Source organism: Peromyscus eremicus, chromosome 3, assembly GCF_949786415.1.
Source record: "Peromyscus eremicus chromosome 3, PerEre_H2_v1, whole genome shotgun sequence".
NCBI lineage: Eukaryota > Metazoa > Chordata > Mammalia > Rodentia > Cricetidae > Peromyscus > Peromyscus eremicus.
In genome coordinates this window covers 124,542,886-124,566,535 of record NC_081418.1, presented here as the reverse complement: position 1 = coordinate 124,566,535, position 23,650 = coordinate 124,542,886, and the positions used below count along the sequence as shown (strand labels likewise).

At 49.3% G+C, this 23,650-nt stretch overlaps 2 protein-coding genes and 1 long non-coding RNA gene across 6 annotated transcripts in view; 2 read left to right on the top strand and 1 right to left on the bottom strand.

Annotated features, from left to right (window-relative positions):
- The first annotated feature begins 2,731 nt into the window (after nucleotides 1-2,731).
- Nucleotides 2,732-14,549, top strand: Camk1 (calcium/calmodulin dependent protein kinase I). Its single transcript, XM_059258348.1, has 12 exons — nucleotides 2,732-2,859; nucleotides 4,813-4,927; nucleotides 6,994-7,125; nucleotides 8,370-8,444; nucleotides 8,526-8,664; nucleotides 10,148-10,274; nucleotides 10,366-10,441; nucleotides 11,226-11,338; nucleotides 11,804-11,882; nucleotides 11,981-12,068; nucleotides 14,052-14,169; nucleotides 14,273-14,549. Exons 2-12 carry the CDS (start codon nucleotides 4,845-4,847, stop codon nucleotides 14,365-14,367), a joined length of 1,125 nt encoding a protein of 374 aa, XP_059114331.1. The 5' UTR covers nucleotides 2,732-2,859; nucleotides 4,813-4,844; the 3' UTR covers nucleotides 14,368-14,549.
- Ogg1 (8-oxoguanine DNA glycosylase) lies at nucleotides 13,654-22,648 on the bottom strand. Of its 4 annotated transcripts, none has more exons than XM_059258349.1 (7): nucleotides 22,157-22,644; nucleotides 21,476-21,723; nucleotides 19,761-19,940; nucleotides 17,416-17,597; nucleotides 15,169-15,319; nucleotides 14,981-15,030; nucleotides 13,665-14,796 (listed from the first exon to the last, which is right to left on the bottom strand). In XM_059258349.1, the coding sequence occupies exons 1-7, from the start codon at nucleotides 22,291-22,293 to the stop codon at nucleotides 14,707-14,709; spliced, it is 1,038 nt and encodes a 345-aa protein (XP_059114332.1). In that variant the 5' UTR covers nucleotides 22,294-22,644; the 3' UTR covers nucleotides 13,665-14,706. The 4 variants fall into 4 exon arrangements, with proteins under 4 accessions (XP_059114335.1, XP_059114332.1, XP_059114333.1 ...); XM_059258350.1 differs by having other exon boundaries at nucleotides 14,703-14,821; nucleotides 14,977-15,030; nucleotides 22,157-22,648; XM_059258352.1 differs by lacking the exon at nucleotides 22,157-22,644 and having other exon boundaries at nucleotides 13,654-14,796; nucleotides 21,609-21,672.
- A 103-nt stretch (nucleotides 22,649-22,751) lies between these two features.
- LOC131907275 (uncharacterized) overlaps nucleotides 22,752-23,650 on the top strand; it is a 43,245-nt gene continuing 42,346 nt past the window's right edge. The window contains exon 1 of the long non-coding RNA XR_009378354.1: nucleotides 22,752-23,081. This is a non-coding gene — a long non-coding RNA (uncharacterized LOC131907275). The remainder of the gene's footprint in view (nucleotides 23,082-23,650) is intronic.

The window sequence follows — 23,650 nt, the reverse complement described above, 5'->3', positions numbered from 1 at the left end:
ACAAAATATTTGTCCAATATGGTGCCTTATTCCCCTGACAACATTCTGGAGGCCAAGGGTAGTTACGTCACTCAATTACTCAGAGAGATTCAGGGACTCAAGAGCCCTTCACTGTTAGGTAAGAATATTATTCTGTACTGGAAATGAGGTCAACATGGGAAGAGAAATCAAGACAGGAGAGGAGAGAAGGCACTCCATGAGCTCAGCATCTCTAGTTCCAGTCTCTGAGTCCCTGGTACTTGGTGGCTGTGCTTTGATCTGTACCAGCTATGGTACATCAGGTTCAAGGCTGTGAATGTAGCACTAAGGAGGTAGAAGCAGAAGGTCAGGAGGTCATCCTCAGACTGCATAGCAAATTTGAGGTCAACCTGGGCTATATGAAACTCTGCCTCAACAAAATAAATAGCAGGGCTGGAGGTTAAGAGCACTTGCTGCTCTTGCAGAGGACTCAGGTTCAGTTCCCAGCACCCACACAGAGGCTAATAATCCACTGCAACTACAGTTTCAAGATATATGATGGCCTCTTCTGGCCTCCAAGGGCACTGCACACACATGGTGCACTTACATACAGGCAAAACACTCATACGCATAAAATAAAAACACATAAAATAAAATCTATAAAAATAAGTAAATACCCACATGGTGGCTCACTGCCACTTGTAATTCCTGTTCCAGATGATCAGATGCCCTCTTCTGGCTTCCAAGGGCTCCTGCATGAATGTGGTACACATATACACTGGCAAGCTCACACACATAGACATGAATAAAAAAGTAAATAATTTTTTTTTTTTTTTTTTTTGGTTTTTCAAGACAGGGTTTCTCTGTGTAGCTTTGTGCCTTTCCTGGAACTCACTCTGTAGACCAGGATGGCCTCGAACTCACAGAGATCCGCCTGCCTCTGCCTCCCAAGTGCTGGGATTAAAGGCGTGCACCACCACCGCCCGGCAAAAAAAAGTAAATAAATCTTAAAAAAAGTTATACCAGTCCTCAGTGGGACACCTTATCATCAACCAGTAGTGTTGTCATAAACACAAAAGTGTACTAACTCTACTCTCTAGCTCAATAGTATGTTGGATGGGTGTTGAGAATACAGGTTTGGGTCTGAGTCAGAAGTGGGTTAGGAATCTGAAATACCGAGATGTAAGGGAAGAAAATACCCCTTAGTCCCTGGCCCTGGTCAAATCAGGTCTTTTCTTCAAGCCCTGGTTTGTACTGAATCTTGTTCTCATTGTTTTGTGTGTGTATTTGTGTATGTGAGTGTGCAAGTCCATGAAATGCCAGAGGAGGATGGCAAGTGTCTTGATCCATCACCTCCTGCCTCACTTCCTTGACACAGTTGCCCCCTGAACCTGGAGCTAGGCTGGTAGCATGCTCCAGCATGTTTCCCCCAGTTCTGGGATTATAGGAGCACACAACCACCTCCAGCTTTTTACATAGGTTCTGGGGATTTGAACTTGGGTCGTGTGTCTGAGCAGCTTACTCACTGAGCCATCTCCACATCCTCTTCTTTTGTCCTTCTGTCCTTCCTTCCTTCCTTCCTTCCTTCCTTCCTTCCTCCCTCCCTCCCTTCCTTCCTTCCTGCCTTGTAGGAAAATCTCGACAGCTTGCTTAGAACATCTGACACACACCTATCTCTGCCTCTGAAGTGCTAAGATTGTGTGAGCCATCATACCCAGCTTGTTTTGAACTACAGTGCCCTATGTACTGCACACCCATGACTCAGAGCTTTCGAGAATCCGAGTCAGTCGTCAATAATCCCATATCTCAGAGAAGAAACTGAGGCTCCAAAAGGTAGAGCGTGGTAAGGGTGGTCAGACTCCAAAACCCTTCTAGCAATCTTCCCAGGCTTGACTGCTCCAGGACAGAGGACCACGGCCAAACTGGGAGAAAGAAAGGTTGAGCCCAGGAGTGAGGGCTGTTCTAGGTAGGTCAGGTTGGGAGCCAGCGCCTCCTTTGCCTGGCTCCAGGGCAGACCCACCTCTAATTCCTGCCAGCTGCTTCCCCTTCTAGCTTGGCCTCAATTTATTTCCAAAGAGCCTTGCTTAAACCAAGCCGGGTCAGGTCCCTTGGCCTGGAGCCTGTAGCCCCAGGAGCAGATTTGCTCCACCCTCCCCATCCTGGCTCCCAGCCACGGGTCTGTCACATGGCACTGTGGTCCTCTTTGGCCTGCTTCCTTAAGGATCCAGATTTAACTCCACCTCCCCCTTCCCACCTCTCTTCCCTAGTCCCTTTGAGCAGTACCTGCAAGTGTGCGAGAATCAGAGCCTTAGCTCTGTTTCCACTGACTTGGAGCTTCAGTTTACCTGCCTATCAAATGGGATATTGCGGATCTTCATTTTACCAGTCCCTTACTAGTCTTCTGAACTTTCCAAGGGCCCAGCTCCCTTTTACCACTACAGGGTGGGGAGAGGGGATAGAAGCCTAAGAACCCTAAGGGAGGTCCCAGAACTGTTCTGAAAGCAACTCCAGGCTCAAACTGGCCAGCCTCTGGCATCTCATAAATGTCGGTTCGAATACCATCTGCCACTGACCAACTGCTGATTTCAAGACATCTCTGGCCCTCACTTGTCTGCGCTGACAAGAGTCCTGCTGAAGACAAAGGGCAAGGAAGCATTTTGCAAGGGCTGTAGTAGAATCACTGGGGCCCTTCTCCAGTCCGAGAGCGCGTCCCCTCGACTCCCAGTCCTCTGCCTCAGGCTCCTCCTCCATTGACATCAGAGCCGCAGGCGGGCGGAGAGAGCCGAGCCCCAGCCAAGCGCCAGCGACTGAGCAGGCCGGTTGACCAGGCACAGACGCGGCGGGAGCTCCGCACCAGCCACCTCGGCCCTCGCAGCCAGCCCCGACGCGGGGCAGCCGCAGGTACATCTGGGGTCTGCCCTGCTCTGTGCCGCTGGGAGCCCCAGCCACAGGGTACTGAAGCCCGAGGGTGGGAGGGGCGCCTGGATCCTGGACTGAATAAGGTTGGGCCTTTCTCTCCCACCTCCGTCCCAGTCCCATCAGGTGCTAGGTGACCTCCAGGGATACTGCCTGGGTGTCAGAACAGGGTGGGGAGGGGGGCTGTGTGCGCTTATGTCCGAGCGCTAGGCCGGACTGGAAGGGCGTAGGCATTTGGAAGTGGTGATGGGGGAGGGTACGTGAGGGGTTCCCTGAAGCAGGCATGTGCTTCAGTTGTGTAAGGGTGTCTGGGAATTCATGTTTTGTTGCATAAATGGTGTTCAAGGATACACACACACACACACACACACACACACACACTGATGTCTGGCTTGCAGAGTAGGTGGTTAAGTCAGAATTGGGGGAGGTTTGGTTCTGATCTAAAGATGTTTAGAGTTAGGTAGAGAGTTAAGGCTTGGTTTGCTGTGTAGGGCACTGGGCAGAGGGGCTGGAGGGTGTAGATAGGATTGAAGTTGCCAAGTCTGGTATGTGGGAATGGATGCCACCTTGTTCATGTGTACATGGAATCAGTATTGGAGTGTAAGGGGTCTGGGTGAGGGGCGTTTGGACGAACAGGTATGTGAGAGCATGAGGGTGCCTGGGGACCGTATATATGAACACGTATGTTGATGTCTGGGTGTATGCATATAGTCGGGCGTCATGGTGTGTAGTGTGCTGGGTCTAGAAGGCAGGTGTTTGGGCTCAGGATTCATGTAAGTCCTGATGTACAGTGTCTGCTGCAGCGTGTGGAACTGAGAGTCATTAGTGTTGGCCTCAGGTGAGTCCACTTTACTTCTTGAATTCATCATTGGCTCTTTTCCTAGAAGCCTTTGGTCCTGGGATGGCTGGCTGGCCAACGCTTGGGGAACGAGGTCCCATTCAAGGAGTGGACAGTTCTGGCCAGGGTGCCTTCCCTTCGTCTTTCCCAGAGGAAACAGAAGGAGGGCATCTTCCCAGAACTATGGGGGTATGGGGGGCTCTATTTGGCCACACCCTCTGTGATTCTGGGATGTCGAGAGTTTGTTTTCTGAATAATCCCCAGTTTAGTTTTCTACTGAACCAACAGAAGACAGCCTTTGCCCTCAGCAAGCTTAGCTGGGACCATGGCTGGGTGTCTCTTGGGCAACTTTGGACTCACCCTATCCATCTCCAACCTCAGCTTCCTAGTTTCCACTGATACATGGGGAGAGAACCCACCCTCTCTTGTAGGATGAGACAGAGAAGTCTAGGGAAAGGTCCAAGATACAGAAGGTCAGCCCAGGAGGGGATGGGTGGGACCAGTTTTCAGGCTGCTGGGACACAGACAGGAGTCAGGAGGGCTAGCCTGGGGAGTTCCAGCTGTGGCTGATGTTGCCTTGGTAACAGTGAGAAAGAGCTATTTAAAAACGTGGCTGAGATATTGCTGGAAGCCCAGGCTGCCGGAAACCTGATTTCCAAGAGGCTAGGGTGGCAAGGAGGAGGGAGAGGAGACACCCCAGCCTTTCCTAGGATGAGACTGGGGCATCACTGCTTCTGGGCAGAGGGTTCCTCCAGGGTGCTGCTTCTAGCTGCTCTGTGGTTTTATCTGCTATCTCCCTCGAGGGGAGGGTTTCCTTGGGTGTTAGGATTCAGAGAAAGACTGGGGCAAAACAGAGAATGAAGAAGTGAAGGAATGCACGAACACTGAGAAGTTTGCTGCCAGTGGGAATGATTGTTTCTCTAGGCATAAGAATTTTGGAACAAATGTTGAATGAACAAATGACTAGTGAAGGCTGAACAACTGCGTCAATGAGCAGATCAAGGGATGAATGAACTCGTGATGGCTGAATAGTAATGGGACATGCCATAGATTCTCAGGGAGGCTAGCCCTCTGAATCTCTCCCTCCGTTTCCCTTCCAGGAGCCCTGGCTGTGGCTGGAGGGCAGTGGGCCATGCCAGGGGCAGTGGAAGGCCCCAGGTGGAAGCAGGCAGAAGACATTAGGGATATCTATGACTTCCGAGATGTTCTGGGCACGTGAGTCTCAGGGTGGGGGTGGAGTGGGAGAGCAATGTCTGAGCCGGGGACAGAATTAGGAAGGGCTTCACTTTTTTGTGGGGGTGGGGGGGGTGGGGTGGGATGGGGGGGTGGGGGGTTTCGAGACAGGGTTTCTCTGTGTAGCTTTGTGCCTTTCCTGGATCTCACTCTGTAGACCAGGCTGGCCTCAAACTCACAGAGATCCGCCTGTCTCTGCCTCCTGAGTGCTGGGATTAAAGGTGTGTGCCACCGCCGCCCGGCAGGGCTTCACTCTTAGGCCGGATGGCTGGAGAGGCTGAGTCTGGGGTGGTGCTTCCTCTGGTCAGTTGACCAGCACTTCCCTTTTCCTACAGACCAGGGCTGTAGTTGGTAGGAAATGGTGCAGACTAGTCCAGCTTTTTGTTTTTGGCTAACAGTGGGTAAGATGGGGCCTCTCTTGTACAGCCAAGATTCCTTTTGAAGAGAAGAGTACAGGAGAATGAAAGGGTCGTTTATCTACCTTGCTGCCAAGAGCAGCTCTTCTGACTTAGGTTTGGAAACTGAGGCTGGGCATGGCTGTTCTTGATAGTGAAAATCCAAATTTAACTCAAACCAGGTTTCTTCCCTTTACAAGGTGGTCTTAGAGAGACAGAGAGACAGACAGACAGACACAAAATGACAGGAAGATGTATATTTTGATCTTACTGAGGCTGTAGAAGCCAAGTAGTCTCTTCTGGCTGGAGAACACTTCCTGAAGGAGACATGAGATCTGGAGGCTGACAGATAAGATGGACAGGCTTGTGCTTGTCAGAAAGAAGGAAGGTAATTCAAGGCAGGGGGAACAGTGCATGCAAAGGCTCAGAGGCCAGGCTGCCTAGAAGGAGGCAGAGTCTGCTGGAGCTCATAGGGCTGGGAGGAGTTGAAGCAGCCAGAGATGGAAAGGGGCAGAGAATGCAAAACCTTGAAATAGGCTAAGGAGGCAAGAGGTCGTTTCTCAGGACAGAGGAAGGCGTTTAAGATTGGCCACAGGTGCTGGAGAGATGGCTCAGCAGTTAAGAGCACTAGCTGCTCTTGCAGAAGACTAGGTTCAGTTCTCAGAGCTGATGGTGGCTCACAAGCATCTGTAACTCCAGATCCAGGGGCTCTGATGCCCTCTTCTGACCCTTATGGGGCACCAGGTATACATGTGGTATAGACATACATGTAGGCAAAACCCTCATACACAAAGTAAATAAATCTGAAAAAAAAAAAAAAAAAGACTAGCCATAGTGTGGGGTCAAACTGGAGAGCCAAGAATGAAGACCAATGTTGTGATCAGTCACTAGTTGTCCTCAATTACCAGAATGCTACCATGAGGGATGAGTTTGACTTAGGACTTCTTATTCTCCCAGGGAAAGCAAATAGATATAGAAATAATACCCTAGCAAATCCTCCTTGATCAGTGAGTGCCAGTATGAATGGACGTATTTGTTGCTGAGTCTGGGATAAACCACTGCCTCTTAAACTCACTGAACATACAGATCACCCATGGACCTAGTTAAAATGCAGCATTTGATTTAGGAAGTCTGGGGTGGGTAAGACCTGAGATTCTGCATTTCAAAACATTCTCAGGTAATGGTCTGATTCTGAGGTTCTAAAGGGCATTAAATTACCCACAATTCAAATTGACTTTTAACAGAAAAAGAATCAATCAATCACACACATAATTAAATATCACAGGGGTAGAGTTCAGGCCCAGTTGGCTCACATGTTATCAGAAAATTGTCTATTTCCCCAGCCTGGCTTCCTCTGGTTGGCTTCAGTGTGAAACAGGGTCTCCCCAAGCACTGACAAAGATACCTGTCATCTACTCCAGGTTTACATCCCACCAGCTTACTAGGAGAGTACCTCATTCACAATGCCAGGAAACTGGCATGTATTTGACCAGTTATTGAGCAGGGACCGACCATCCAACTGACCAGGTCTGGAGCCACGGGGTAGCTGAGTGCTGAATAACATAGGTGGTCATGTAGGCTACAGACCTGTAGAGGAGAGAGCAAGGGAAGCCGGGATTCTAGCTCCTCACCTTGCAAACCTCTATCTCACAGGGGTGCCTTCTCAGAGGTAATCCTGGCAGAGGACAAGAGGACTCAGAAGCTGGTGGCCATCAAATGCATTGCCAAGAAGGCCCTGGAGGGCAAAGAGGGCAGCATGGAGAACGAGATCGCCGTCTTGCACAAGTGTGTGGGTCCTGCATTGACCACCCCTTTTGTTCCTGTTTTAGAAATCCTTTGACTTCTGCTCCTCACAGGGACCTCTGGCAGGGAGTGACTGGCACAGAGCTAACCTCCCAGATGAAACTGAGATGCTAGGGCTTTTTTTTTTTTTTTAAGATTTATTTATTTATTATGTATACAGTGTACTGTCCACACATATGCCTGCAGGCCAGAAGAGGGCACCAGATCTCATTATTGATGGTTGTGAGCCACCATGTGGTTGCTGGGAATTGAACTCAGGACCTCTGAAAGAGCAGCCAGTGCTCTTAACTTCTGAGCCATCTCTCCAGCCCCCTAGGGCTTGTTTTTATTGGGTGAATCTGTTCATGGGGCCACAAGATCAACTACCCACAGAGCTCTCTCCCCACCTAAGCTTCTCTCATACAGTAAAGCAGACTATTTGCTGACCTCCTGACTAAATTAGCAACCAACTGGTATGTTCATGCTGACAGGAAACCTGCAAAGCTTATAGCAAGCATTTGCTACCATTTCCTATCTGGACAGAGGAGATGGTCATTTCATTTCCCTTATTGGGGTGGGTGGGATAGTGAGGTCAGCAAGGGCGAGAGAATTGCCCAAAGTCACACAGCAAGTCTGTGGGACAGCCAGGTCTTCCTCCCCACCAAGACCAATCATCATTGGTTCATTTGTGGGGTAGTGACTGTATGCAGGTGGGTGCCTTATGTCACGTGATCTTCATGTGACGTTTTGAAGGCCTGTTACTTGTCTTTTATAGATGAAGACACTCAGGCTCAGAGAGGTGACATTCCATTCAACAACTATTACAAGCAACTGCTCTGTACCTGGTGCTAGAATAGATCTGAATCAGACCTTCTCTATACTTGAGGAGGTGACCTCTGGGTAGGGGAGGCTGGCAAGGTTGTTAACACGGGAAACTTATAAGTCACATTCCCATCAGAGTTGCAAAGTGAAAATATTAGCTCCCAAGCAGCATGTGGCAGAGGCAGGATCTGGGTGTGGGTCTGTCTGGGCAGAATCAGGATCTAGATCCAGATGTGTCTAAGCAGAGGCAGCATCTGGGCCAGATCTGTTTGACACCAGAGCCCAGCACTGGCTCTTCCATTCTTACCCTCCAGCATCAGTTTTTTCCCAGTGGGTTCCAGAACCTTGGTGTCCTGCCCTGGATGCAGGTGATGGGGAGTGGGCGAGCCATCCTAAGCTCTGAACCACCTCATTTTTCCTTCTAGGATTAAGCACCCCAACATTGTAGCCCTGGATGACATCTATGAGAGTGGGGGCCACCTCTACCTCATCATGCAGCTGTGAGTGGCCTGTCTGCCTATCCTTACTCCTCTCCCTGCTGCTCTACTCTCTGGGCCAGACTTTCCTGTCCCTTGCTGCAGGGTTTCAGGTGGGGAGCTATTTGACCGCATTGTGGAGAAAGGATTCTACACAGAACGGGATGCCAGCCGCCTCATCTTCCAGGTGCTGGATGCTGTCAAGTACCTTCATGACCTGGGCATTGTGCACCGGGATCTCAAGGTGAGAATAGAGGGACCTAGTAAATAGTGCACAGGGGAAGGGAGCATGGGGGGGGGGGGGGAGGACACCCTGACAATCCTGCCTTGTCTGTCCTTGGGCATCTCTCAGCCCCTCGGACTGGAGCCTCAGCTTCCCATTTGCAAAACGAACTTCTTGTGACCCACTAAACCAGGTCCTCTTATTCCAGATTAGACAGGACAAAATAAGTGGGCTGGGCTGTTATTTTAACATACATGTACTTTTCTGATAATGGAACATCCTACTTGCTCTTTGTAGAGAACACATGGGAGAGCAGAGCTTCAGAGAAGCTCTATACACTTCAGTCCAAGCCAAGTGTGGTGGCCCACGCCTTTAATCCTAGCACTTGGGAGGCAGAGGCAGGCAGATCTGAGTTTGAAGCCAGCCTGGTCTACAGAATGAGTTCCAGGACGGCCAGGGCTACACAGAGAAAATTTGTCTCAAAAGAAAAAAAAAAAAAACAACCAAAGAAAGAAAAGAGAAGAAAAAAAATACCCTCCAGTCCAGAATGGAGGGGCTCTGGGACACAACAGACTGAAGTCTAGCCATGCCCTAACTGGCTGTTGGGTCAATCACTGCCTCTAAAGGCATTAGTTTCCTCATCTGTAAAGTGGGCTTGTTCAGACTGGTCAGGCTGGTTACGTGGTATGGTTAAAATCAGTTAGGCACTTACTAAGGTCCAGTATAGGAGGCAAAAAAGTAAAATTTTTGTGGTACTGGGGATTTCTGTGAGGTTTCTGAGGTCTAGGAAAATCTTTCCTGCAATCCTTTTTAAAACCTGTGGCCTTCTAGAGAATTTCCTTCGGCTTTGTTTTTGTTTTTGTGGCACTGCTTTTTTGCCTAGGGCCTTAGGTATGATGCTAGGCAAGCGTTCTACCTACATGCCAACTGTCCCTCCCCCTTAAAAGCCTCTTTCATCTATCCCATTGCTTTTCCTTGGTTACCAGTTTTAGGTGAGCACACAAAGCAGTGGGTTTCATCATGGTATCTTCATACACAGGTGTCACTGGACTTTCCTCTCCCATGTCCTCCTCCTCCCCTTCCTTCCTCAGTTAGTCTCCCTTCTGCCTTCTCCTTACACATATTCCATGACCCTTTCTTCTTTTCACTTTTGATATGGAGGCAGGTTCTAAACTGCCCAGGCTGACCTTGAACTGACTGTTGTCAAGGCAAGCCTTGGACTTTGCATTCTCCTGACCTGGGTTAGCCAGGATTCAGGCGTCTGCCACTTGTTCTATGTCAGGCTGCCTTTGCACTCAGCATTAGCTGAAGGCACACTGAACTCTTGATCCTTCTGCTTTCACCTCCCGGGTGGGTGTTGGGGCAGCAGGCGTGCAAAACTGTGCCCCCTAGCTAGCTTCTGATGGATTTAGCTAGCTAGACACAATGGATTTTGGAGGGGTAGACAGGGCTGCTAGCCTCTGGCTACCTCTGACGCCCCTTCTCCTCTTTCCTACCTTCCAAGCCAGAGAACCTGCTGTACTACAGCCTGGATGAAGACTCCAAAATCATGATCTCCGACTTTGGCCTCTCCAAGATGGAGGACCCAGGCAGTGTGCTCTCCACAGCCTGTGGGACTCCAGGATACGTGGGTGCGGAGGGCCCTAGGTTGGGGCTTGGGATGAGGAAGGAGCCAGGAGCTGCAGGACAGACATTTGTCACCATGTCCCTTTCCCTCCACAGCCCCTGAGGTCCTGGCCCAGAAGCCCTACAGCAAGGCCGTGGACTGCTGGTCCATAGGGGTCATTGCCTATATCCTGTAAGTGGGGGCATGGTCAGGGTGGCCCGTGACTAGAGTTGCCTTCCCTGCTTTATCCCTCTTTCTATACAGTTCTATCTACCAGCTAAATACTAACAGGCAGGGGGATGGAGAGACAGCTCAGTGGTTAAGAGCACTTGCTGCTTTTCCAGAGGACCCAGGTTCAATTCCCCACACGGTGGCTCACAACCATCTGTAACTCCAGTTCCAGAGGATCTGGTGCCTTCTTTTGTCTCTGTGGATACATACGCATGGTGAATAGACTTATATGCAGGCAAATACCAATATACAAACACACAAACAAACAAAACAACCTAACAGGCTTCATTCAAGAGATGCCATGTTTCCAATACTGTGGGAAACACTGAGGATTTAGCAGAAACCAAACCAAACCAAGTGACTGCCCTTTAAGAGTTGACCCATAGAATCAATGAGCAAACAAATCTATAAAACAGTGTCACCTGGTAAAAATCAGCAAAGAAAAATCAAGCAGAGTAGGGAGAGATGTCATTTCAGATAGGCAAGGGCTCTCTGTGGAGGTAACATCTGATTGGCTTTTGAATGATGTAAAGGATCCAGACAATTTAGGTGTGGGTAGAATGTCAAACACAGAGGTGTTTAGGACAGTAGGTTCAAAGGACAGAAGGCCAGACTGCCAGATGGAAGTGAGCAAGGCAAGGAAGAGAACTTCCTGCAGGTTCCATATGGCTCTTGGCACTGCCCTAATGCGCCATCTCCAAGCCAGTGAGTACATGTAAAGCTGGGTGGTTTCTCCTCTGCCCAGGCTCTGTGGCTACCCGCCCTTCTACGATGAAAACGATGCCAAACTCTTTGAACAGATTTTGAAGGCCGAGTATGAGTTTGACTCTCCTTACTGGGACGACATCTCTGACTCCGGTATTTGTGCCTTTTGCCTTCTTGTCTGGGCTCAGGGGCCTTCATCTGCTTAGGTGTCTCCACTGTCTGCACCTTAGGTTCCCTCTGCTGGGCCTCTAATCTGACAGATCTGTAGGCATGCATTTAGTCTTCAAACCCAGTACTTACAAAAATACCTCCCCTAAGGCTGACTTCCCTGAGGCTTAAACAGCATTAAGTATTTCCACCTCCCATTTCATGTCCCAGTTAGGGACTAGCTTATGATGGCTGCACAGTGGTTTACACACTAGTGTGAGTGCACTGAGTGGATTCTTCTGTAAATATGTTCTCAAGAAGGAGGGAACTAGAAGGCTGGGGTGTGTGGGGTGGTGCATAAGCAGACTAGGCCTTACTGTCTTGTTGCCGGGTGAGATCTGAGGGAGTGAGCACTGTTTTGGGGGTGTCCACAGGCATGATCATGCTTTTGCTTTTGTCTTGGGGCTTCAGCCAAAGATTTCATACGGCACTTGATGGAGAAAGACCCGGAGAAGAGGTTCACCTGTGAGCAGGCCTTGCAGCACCCATGGTGAGAGCTCCCACTCCAAACGACATGTTAGGGTGGGACTTGGGGAACCCAGGTCTGCCTCCAGCCTCACAGACAAACTGCATATACCCCCATCCTAGGATTGCAGGAGATACAGCTCTGGATAAGAATATTCACCAGTCAGTGAGCGAGCAGATCAAGAAGAACTTTGCCAAGAGCAAGTGGAAGGTCAGCATACACTCCTAATCCTTGGTCCTCCCCAGACTCAACTTGCACAGCACCCAGTACCAGGTGCATGCAGGACCTGCCCAGGGACGTTTTCTAAAGAATCTCCTATGTTCACTGAACAAAGGCCACTTGACCTCTAAAGTCCACAGAGGGTCTCTGAGCCCCATCTCTGGAGGGACAGTCTACTCTGCAGGATTTAATGATGCAGCCCATGGGACCCAAGAAGGGTCAGAAAGGTGGCCATAGATCTGTTGGTTCACTAGTAATTAACCAGGCATAGAGGATATGCTTGAGGCAGACGAACAGGGGTGCAAAGAGGCCAGGGTAAGAGAGTGTGGCCAAGTGTTAGCCTGCTGGACTAGAGGGGCTGGAGGAACTAAGGGAACTAAGGGAACTAAGGGTCAGAGCCAGGCTGCAGAAGCTGGTAAAGGCCACTGAGATCCCCGGATGCTACAGTCAAGCACCCACCTGTTGTAGAGGATGATCTCAGAAAGACTGAGAGCAGGAACTGGTCCTGAAGAAAGGATCTGCTTTCAGGATGCAGAGAAGGCAAGGGGGGGGGGGGAAGCCTGGGAGGCCCAATAGGGTATGTCAGAGAAGTAGCAGATATCGGGGCTTGACTCAGAAGCAACAAGAACACAGGATGGTTGAAGGCAGGAGGCAGACTCACAGGAAAACAAAGATGGAAGGCACACTGAGGGAGTGAGATGTTAAGGGCTGGCCCAATCTTCTGGTAGGGGCAATGTGGACAGTGGTACCATAACCACGATAATGATCCTAACGGCAGAAACATGTCTTGAGAGGGTTTAGTTTTGTACATGGTCAACTTGAGAGACACGTAGGACATCTAGGTGAGTAAGTTGAATATAAAATGAGAGAAACAAGTATGAAAACCACTTAACCTTTCTGCACTTCAGTTTTCTCCTTTGAAATTAACACTATTCCAGCACTTGGGGAGGGTGAGGCAGGAGGATTGGGAATTCAAGGTCAGCCCAGTCAGCCCGCCTGGGCTAACATGAAACCTTGCCTCAAAAAGGAGGGGTGGGTGAGTATACAGCTCAGTTGGCAGAGTGATTGCCTAGCATGCATGAAACCCTAGTTGGATCATTAGTATCACATAAAACTGGACATGGTGGTGGCACATGCTATAATCCCAGGACTCAGGAGATAGAGGTAGAATTGGAGGATAGCCTGGGCTACATGAGAACCCATCTTTAAAAAAAATGAAAGAGCCGGGCGGTGGTGGCGCACGCCTTTAATCCCAGCACTCGGGAGGCAGAGGCAGGCAGATCTCTGTGAATTCGAGGCCAGCCTGGTCTACAAAGTGAGTTCCAGGAAAGGCGCACAGAGAAACCCTGTCTCGAAAAACCAAAAAAAAAAAAAAAAAAGAAAGAAAGAAAAAAAAGAAACAAATTAAAGCTGTTAATATTGCTTTCCAGAGCCAGGTACAGTAGCAAACACCTTTAATCTCAGCACTTGGGAGTCTGAGGCAGGCAGATCGCTGTGAGTTCCAGGACAGCCAGTGCTACATAGTGAGACCCTGTCACAAACAAACAAACAAACAAACAAACAAACAAACAAACAGGGCTCGTTGGTCTGGTGTGTAGCATACATACGCCTGTAATCCCAGCACTTTGGAGGCTGAGGCGAGGATACATAGCAAGACCATCTAAAAAGAGAAACAACACAAAAGTGCTGCATGACAGAATTGTGTGAGGATTAAATGAATAACCATACAATGTACTCAGAGCTGTGCTTGACACATAAGTGTTTGTTAGAGGAATATGAATTCCTTTGTACACATTTCATACATGTGCTTGTATGTAGGACTGAATATAACTTAGTAAAGCCTTAGTTTTCTGGGGAGGATTTAGGGAGTCACTGAGTAAGGTGTGAATGACGATAGCAGTCCCTGCCAGACTCCTGCTGCCGACCCCTAGCCCTCCAGGCACGTTTTCAGCAGTCCCCCTCCTCTCTCGACAGCAAGCTTTCAATGCCACGGCTGTGGTTCGGCACATGAGGAGGCTGCAGCTGGGCACCAGCCAGGACGGGCAGGGGCAGACAGCTGGCCACGGGGAGCTGCTGACGCCGACAGCCGGGGGTAAGAACCGGGGTCATGTGGCAGGGGATAGGTGTCCGTGAGGAAACGTAAGGCTGGAGCTGGCGCCTGCTCCACGGCCAACTCTGCTCTTCTCTCTACACAGGGCCAGCAGCTGGCTGTTGCTGCCGAGACTGCTGTGTGGAGCCAGGCTCGGAACTGCCCCCCGCACCACCCCCAAGCTCTAGGGCCATGGACTGAACAAGGAAGTCAGGGTTTCTTTCATGGGAGGGGTTGGGGGCAGCCCGCTTCCTCTCACCCCAGAACTGGGGAGTTTCTTACCCCATCCCTCCTCACCCCTTCCCTCTCACTCTTCACTGCATTTTCCATACAAATGTTTCTATTTTATTGTTCTTTCTTGTAATAAAGGGAAGATAAAACAAGACGGCTCTGTATTCTCAAGCAGCTCCCTCACCCCTTCTGTAAAAACCGACTGAGGTAGGAGTGGGGGCCTTCTTGACACGAGACGGTGGGGATAGAGAAGACAAGTGGGGCGCAAAGGAAAGGTACCAATGACATCTTTGGTCTCCTGGGTCCTACCTAGCCTTCTGGCCTCTTAGAGACCTTCCTGCGCTTTGCTGGTGGCTTCCCAGCCTGGTTCGATTGGCGCAGATCAGCACTGAACAGCACCTATGGGAAGGGACACATAATGAGTCTCTATGGGGAGGAGGGATGTGAGGTCAGGGCTGGGGTCAATGGAGAATACTTGGGGAGGGGGTGGGAGTGGGAGTCACGCAAACAGGTGGTTGAAGAGTCCAGGGGTCAAGCAGGGCTGAGGGAGAAGTCCTTTAGGGTCTGAGCCAGGTTTACTTACTGCTTGGGCCCAGCCAGCATAAGGTCCCCACAGATTCCGGAAGAAGTTTCCTAAGTTAGAAGCGAGGAGGCTACATTAACTGACCCACATGCCCTCCATCCTCAGATGGGGAGTGCGGGAGAGATGATCAAGAATGCAGAGATTCTCCAACCTCAGCCCAATGCCCCAGCATCACACACTCTCCTCACCCAGTTCCTTGTTGGCCAGGGGGTTCGGGCCCTTAGCCTGGGATGTGTTAGGGTGCCAGCCATAGTCACGCTGGGCGATCTGCCATACGTGGACGTCCACAGGCACAGCCTGGGGTTTGTCAAGCGCCATTAAGCAGATGCAGTCAGCCACCTTTGACAAAGAGTGAACTGTTGTGGAGAAATGGCAGGATCTGGCCCATATCCAAAGCCATCTGCTTCCTCTTTCCACTAAGGTAGCACTGTTCTGCATTTTCAGTCAATAGGCAGTAACTACCCATTACTTCTAAAAACAGCTTCAAGAAGATGTGTTCCTAAGTGAACATATAACCTGGGGAGAAGGTATGACCATACTCTCTTTAGAGACAAGAAAACAGGCTCAGCCGGTGGGGTGGGGTGGGGGGTGGGGGTGGGGGTGCGCACACTTTTAATCCCAGCACTCAGGAGGCAAAGGCAGGGGGATCTCTCCAACCTGGTCTACAGAGGGAGTTCCAGGACAACCCGGGCTATATGGAGAAACCCTGTCTCAAACAAACAAACAAACAAACAAAAAAGAAAACTGGGGGCTTTGAAGGGTGCCTTGGCCCAAATCATACAGCAGAAATTAGGCAGTGCCAAGATTTAATGCCAGCCCATTAATTTCTTTTTTGTTGTTGTTGTTGAGACAGGGTTTCTCTGTGTAGCCCTGGCTGTCCTGGGACTCACTCTGTAGACCAGGCTGGCCTTGAACTCAGAGATCTGTCTGCCTCTGTCTCCCGAGTGCTGGGACTAAAGGCACACGCCACCACTGCCTGGCTCCATTAAAAATTCTTTAAGTCAGTGGGGTTGAAGAGATGGTTCAGCAGTTAAGAACACTGGTTGCTCTTTCAGAAGACCCGACTTCAATTCTTAACACCCACGTGGTGGCTCACAACCATCTGTGACTCCAGGAGATCGGACATCCTCTTCTGGCCTCCTTGAGCCATACATGCAAGTGGTATACAAACATACATACAGGCAAAATACACACACACAGAATTTTGTTTTAATTTCAAAGTTAAGTGAATCCATTTAAAATTTAAAAATTGTACATAGTTATCTATTCATGGGGCAGGAGTCCAAGGGAGGTCAGAGGCCAACTATGGGAATAGTTTCTCCTTCCACCACGTGGATCTCAGGGATTGAACTAAGGTTGTCAGGCTTCGTGGCCAGTACCAAAAATTCATTTTATTTTATTTTTAAAAGATTTGTTTTTTGCCGGGCGGTGGTGGCGCACGCCTTTAATCCCAGCACTCGGGAGGCAGAGCCAGGCAGATCTCTGTGAGTTCGAGGCCAGCCTGGTCTACAAAGTGAGTTCCAGGAAAGGCACAAAACTACAGAGAAACCCTGTCTCAAAACAAACAAACAAACAAACAAACAAACAAACAAACAAACAAAAAACCCAAAAAAAGATTTGTTTTTATTTTTATTTGTGTGTGTGTATGCCATGTGTGTTCAGGTGACCATGGAAACCAGAAGAGGGTATCAGATCCCCTAGGACTGGAGTGAGAGGTAGTTATTGAAAGCCACCTGACATGGGTGCTGGGAATCCAACTTGGGTCCTCTGGAAGAGCAGCAAGTGCTCTTAACCTCTGGACCATCCATCTAGTTCCTGAAAATTCATTTTAAGCAAGAGAGGAGTATAAAGAGTAAAGACAAGTTATAAATTCCAATTGTCTTCTAGATAAATCTATTGACATCAACAAAACATTCTGTAAGCACATGTAATTTCAAGAAAAGAAAAAATGAAAAACAGAAACATCTTTCCATTTGTCTTCCCAAAAGTAACCAGTATTAACTTGCCTGTTCTTCCCTCCAGAAATTTCTGCATACATACAGTAATGTACATAAAAGCACCAACACAAAGGACCTTTCTAAGAATTTATCCAAAGTGCAACCCCCTCTTTTTTTTTTTTGGTTTTTCTCTGTGTAGCTTTGGACCCTGTCCTGGAACTCACTCTGTAGCCCAGGCTTGCCTCGAACTCACAGAGATCCACCTGGTTCTGCCTCCCGAGTGCTGGGATTAAAGGTGTGCGGCACCGCCGCCCGGCTCAGGTGCAGCCTCTTTTATACTCTCTGCTTCTGTTTCTAATAAAACATTTGCTACTCCTTTGTCCTTCCTGTGCTTCCTCCAAGAGTCGGGCTCCCCTGGACACTCGGGTCTGCCTTGTTTCTACCTCTCCTCCTCTCAGTATGGTTAAGAGGGCATGTCCTACTTCTCTGCGGTCTCACCTTGGTGCCCACCCCGGGCAGGGTGCAGAGGGCTTTGTGGGTGTCTTCATAAGGGGCTGCTCGAAGCTGCTGCAGCCAAGCTGGCCCACCTTGCTCTTCCAGGATGGCTTTGGCGCTGGCACATACATAGCGGGCCCGGTACCCCAGGCCCAGCTTTCTGAGGTGAGCCTCTACCTCTGGACCTGTGGGGATAGAGAGGAAAGGAGGGGTCAGGTATCCTTGCTTTGTTCCTGTCCCAGGCTAGTGTATAATGTACCCCACCTCAATGCTTCTCTAGGTACCCCTTCCTTATTTACTGTCTCTAGGAGCCAGTGGACAGTAGGATGTGAAAAGGAAACAGTTAAGACCTGAGCTCTGTCCCCATAAATGTTCTTGGTGCGTCCCCTGTGTTGGGCTCTGAAGCAGGAGCTGAGGCCTCCTACTCTGGAGGACCCCCCACCTGAGTTCTTTAGCTTTATTCAAGAAGCGCTCACATCCATGGCCTAAAAACCTGACGCAGATCGGTAGATGGCCCGGCAGGCAAATGCACTTTTGCATAAGCCTGATGACTTGAGTCCAATCCTCAGGGTCCACATACAAAGGCAGACGGAGAGGTTCACATCTGTGATCCCAGCACTCTTAAGGTGAGATGGGAGGCAGAGACAGGAGAATCTGTTGGAAGCTCACAGGCCAGCCAGCTTGGATATGCATGCAGCTCAATGACAGAAACTAGAGACTTGCCTCAAAAGAACCAACTGACTTCTGCAAAGCTGTTTTCTGATCTCATGTGTGTACGTGCACTTGCACTCACACACACTCACAAAATAATTTATAAAGAAATGATAACAACAGCAAGAGCTGTGTGTCACACACTGATGGCAAACTACATTATGCTTACTTAAGGATCCTAATGACAGCATCGCTATGCTGCACATTTTACAGAGAGAGGACGTAAGGGCTTAGAAGGGGTGAAGTGGGCTGGAGAGATGGCTCGGCAGTTAAGAGCACTTGGTGCCCTTATAGAGGACCCAGCTTCAGTTCTTAGCATCTACATGATGCTTCACAACCACCAGTAGCTCCAGTTCTAGGGGACCTGACACTTTATACTGACCTCTGTGGGCACCAGCACGTCCACACTGTACACACATGTATACATGTAGGCAAAACACTCATACATACAACATAAACTTTTTTTTTAATCAAAACGAAACAACTAAGAGCAACTGAGGAAAATACCCGACACTGATCTCTGACTTCCAGGAACACATGCATTCATACACATGCACACATACATGTAAACACTACCTACTTACTCACCCACTGATTCCCCACCTCTCCAACACAAAGAAAGGGCACGATGGAGATAAGATCTCTCACTCAGGTGGAGACAGCAGTGCTTACGTTCTTAAACTCATTCCTTTTCAATGCCTCACCACCAGTTTATTCACTCCCAACCCCTTCTAAATAGAAACTGATATTTCCATCCTATAAATAAGTTTAGCCAAGCTTAGAGAGTGAATGCATTCCTTGAAGACTTATGATTACGATTATTATTTTCTGAGACAGGAATTCTCTGTGTAGCCCTGGTTATCTAGAACTCACTCTGTAGACCAGTTTGGCCTCAAACTCAGAGATCCACCTACCTCTGCCTCCCAAGTTCTGGGACTGAAGCCATGTGCCACCACCTCCTGGCAAAGACTTACAATTGTTAAGTCAAGAGCAGAGACTTAAGACCCTTCTTAGCACCAAAACCCCACCCCGTTTGAGAGAGTACCCGAGGCAGGCACCTTGCTATTTAGTCCCTAAGCACTTCACCTAGCTAAGTCTTCATATCTGCTAAGCAATGTACTTGCCTTACAGGACAAGTGAGTTGGGTTCACCATAGTGACAGCAGCTTAAGTTTTCCATGTATTTCCTGTGTGCCAAACACTGCTGGATGCAGGATGTATCTCCCTTTATTCAAGCCTCACGATTCTGACAGAATATGTAATATTATATTCCATTTCACAGATTCAAGACTGAAGCACACACGTGCTAAATAACATTTTCAAGTGTCAGAGCTAGGATTCAGATCTAGACAGTATGTCTCAGATCATATGCCTGTAACCCTAAACTACTGAACACTGTGTACAGATGTTTCTCTAATGAGCTACTACTGAATATACTGGCAAATAGCCAACTAGTGCTGACAGTTCAGGGATGAGATCTGAGGATGAGTTGGAACTGGGACTGATCAGACAAAGTATGGCGGTTCTGGATGGAGACAGTGTTTGGGACGGTGGGAAGTTTTGGGATAGGAGCTGGTAGCTTGGAGAGAACTGAAAAAGTCTTCCTATCCAAATGCTGAAGGGGACCCACCTACTCACCAGCCAGGGCCTGAAGGCTGGGGAAGCCATGATAAGTGACATCATCAAGCTGAATGAGTTGAGGTCCAAAGGCCTGGCACAGCCGTTCTACCATGCTAGTGATTCGAGCAATGTTGTTGTTGGAGGAACAGATGAAGGAGAAAAGGCTTTCTGTGGGGTCTTGTCTCAGCAGTCTCACACCTACAAGTCAGCAGGGCAGGGGAGCAGACACACCTGTTTTAGGATTGGCTTCCTCGAATCCCTCCACATCAGATACTACATTTAGAGGCCCCAGGAGAATGAGGGAGCGAAATCAGTGCTAGATCTCTGCTGTCTCATGGCATCCTGTGAGATCTGAGTGGCCATGCCATTCCACTGAGAAAAAAATCCACAATGCAATCACCATAAGAGCAGGGCTCTGTGTCCATTTTTTTCCTTCCTATAGCCCCAAAGAGCAAATGCATTTTTGAATATAATGACAGAATGAATGATGTCACCTGCTCCAGGACACATAGCCAGGATTAGGCCCCACATCTTTATTTAACTGTGGTGATCATCATCATCATCACTAATATAATAACAGCCGGGCGGTGGTGGCGCACACCTTTAATCCCAGCACTCGGGAGGCAGAGGCAGGTGGATCTCTGTGAGTTCGAGGCCAGTCTGGTCTACCAAGTGAGTTCCAGGAAAGGTGCAAAGCTACACAGAGAAACCCTGTCTTGAAAAAAACAAAACAAAACAAAAAAAAAACTAATATAATAACAACAGCAATGTACTAAGTACTTGTCCAATCACTTTATTTTTTTTGAAGGTTTTAGCTTTTTTTTTTTTTTTTTTTTTTTTGGTTTTTCGAGACAGGGTTTCTCTGTGTAGCTTTGCGCCTTTCCTGGAACTCACTTGGAAGTCCAGGCTGGCCTCGAACTCACAGAGATCCGCCTGGCTCTGCCTCCCGATTGCTGGGATTAAAGGCGTGCGCCACCACTGCCCGGCCGAAGGTTTTAGCTTTAATATAGTAAAATTGTATATAACAAATAGTTATCAAGCAAGAATTAGTTACAATATCTAGTCTATTTGTATTTGGCAAAATTAAACATTTTGTCATCTATCCTATATTTGTGAGTCTAAAGTTTCATATCTAATTTATCTTTTATCATAACCAAGGAAAATTATATCTAGTCTTTAACTACATTAAAGACCCCAGAAGGATATAATATTACCTAAGAAAACAGGAAGTACATTTTAAGCAACTTCCAAAAATGTAGAATGACAGAGACAGCTGGCTGCCTGGACAGTCATCCAAAGTTCCTCTGCATTGTTGGGGCATCCATCTTCAGCCTACAGATCTAGAGTCTCTCAGTCACTTTCCCCTGTGTCCTGTAGAATGTCTGGCAGTTTCCTCTGCAAAGCAGGAACCTGAAGGACCACCTCACCTTGTTTCCAATCACTTTAATAAGTAAATTTTATTTATTTGTTATTATCATGGATATGTGAGTGCGGGCATAATGAGCGCCATGGCTCCTGAGTGGAGGTTAGAGGTCAACTTTTGGTAGTTGGTTCCCCTTCCACTATGGGTTCTGGGCACTAAACATAAGGCCATCAGGCTTGCATGGCAAGCGCCTTTATCTGCTGAGCCATCTCACTGGCCCGCTATCTCCATTTTACAGAAGGTAAACTGAGTCACAGAGCTGTAACTTAACCAATGTACAAAAGCCACCATCCCTGCCCCTTGTCCTCACCTTGGAATTTCTGAGCCACTTTTTGGAAGTGGGAATCTACAGAAGCCCATTGGCTATACAGCTGAGCCAGGCTGACATCCAGCTGAAAGTACTTGTGTAGGGCGTCCAGCTCCTCTAGGGTGGGCTTGCCCACCTGGCTCTTGTCTTCTCGGTACACAGTACAATAGAGCCGCTCCTCGGTCTGAGTCAGTGTCCATACTTGATCTGCCAGCACGCCACTCCAGTGTTCAGGGCTTTGCTCCCTCCACCTGAGCACCAGAACTCAGTTATCCATTTTCTGCTCTGTAAGGTCCTTCCTGTCTTACAAATGTCCCACCCCAAAGCCGACTTATTTGTTATAAAGCAAAAGTAGTGTGTTTTTCATCTAAAAAAAAAAAAAAAAAAAAAAAAAAGGCACTGGGGATTGAACCTAGAGTCCTGTGCAAGGGCTCTAATCACTGAGCTACATCCCTCAGCTTTCCCACTGATTCTTACTGCATGGTCCTCACAGCCCCGCACGCTCAGTACATCTACTTCATAAAGGAGGTAACAGGCTCACCGCCAGTGCTCATACTCCAGAGTGCACTCTCATCCATCACTCCCAACATTCTTACTCCCATCACTTTTTTTTTGCATTTCTGGTGGGCAGCTCTGAGGGGGTCAGCGTCCCAGGGAAGGGTCCTCCCAAGCGCAGACACTCACCGGAAGGACTGTCCAGAAGCTAAAACCAGGTCTAGACGCAGTTCGGAGCGTGGACACGGTATAGAGGCCCAGAGGGCCGGGCTGGAGGTTAGGGTGCGATGCCTCATGCTGCCAGGCGGACAAGAGACGAATAACATTCAGATGGCAGTCTCCTGCACATCACGACCCAGTCCACTCAGAACCGACCTACCTCAGCCCTAAAGGCCTCGCTCGCAAGGGACCACGTCCCCTCGGGGTGTAGCACCTTGGGTCCTAGACACTCTAGCTCTGGTGTAAGGCCGGTCCCGGTTTAATTCGATTCTCCCTCTCCTTGTGGGCCAGCCTCCTGCCGGGAACCAAAGTCCTCCCCGGCCGGCTCAGCTTTGCTGTGGAGCAAGCCCCGCCTCTTCCTTCTGATGTGGCCCCGCCCCCAGAGCTCCCGGCGCATGCCTCCATCTCATGAGCAGCGGGGGAAGAGTTTTGGAAAGCCGCGCCAGTGGGGTTCTTCCGGGTCCCAGCTGACTGTCACCGGAAGTAGATCCTAGCCCCTGCTTATTTGATCCTAGAGGTAGCCAATCCGAGGAGAAAGTGAGAGGCGCCAATGAGAACTCGGGTGCGGCGGAGTGGGCGGGCCTGTCTGAGGCGCCTTAGCGGTTGGCTTGCCGGCCTCGCTGCTGGCGATTGGCCGCACGCGGCCGGACTCTGCCATCTCAGGGCGTTCGGTGTGATCTCAGGGCCTGCGACTGCTTGGGCGGGCCCGCTCTGGAGCCACATCCGTGCAGGGCGCGGTGGTACACTCACAGCGGCCCAGCACCCGGTAGGCAGAGGCGGGAGGATGGCCGCACGTTCGAGGCTGAAGTAGGCTGGGCTACATGGCGAGATCCTGCCTCAAGAAACAAACCGAAAGGACCTCATCCTTTCTCCACCGAGCCTCTTTTGAGGCATTGTGAGTGAATCCCAGAGAATCCTCTTGTCAGCCAGCGCTGTCCCCTCCACCTCCCGCCGTGCGGCCCTGAATGCGCCATCTCGGCCTTCCTCCCAGGCTTCAGAGTCCAGTCTCGGCCCATCCTGCGGTCGCAGCTACCCCCTTCCATCTGGGCATGTTCCTTCGGTATACCCAATCGTCTGCCCACACGCCGCGTGGAATAGGGCTTGTGTATGGGCTTTCTTTGGGGTTCACCGAGTCCAAGTACCAATATGTGGCCCCCAGACAGCCTAACGGACCAATTTAATTACCAGCACCAGCCACCTTAACCCAAAAATGAGTATATCACTTACAGTTTTCTCGAAGATACTAAAAAATGCTGAGGGCTAGGAGACATGAACTTGAGATATTAGTCCGACACACTAGGACATTTTCCACTTAGCATAGAGATTTTAGGGGTTGTATCTAAATTTTTGGACTACAAATTCAAGGGTAAAGTCAGCTGCTGATTCATCTTTGTGTTAGCCTATGTACAGCAAGGCACAGCACACCTGCTGGAGCACATGAACCATCAACATCAAACGAATGGG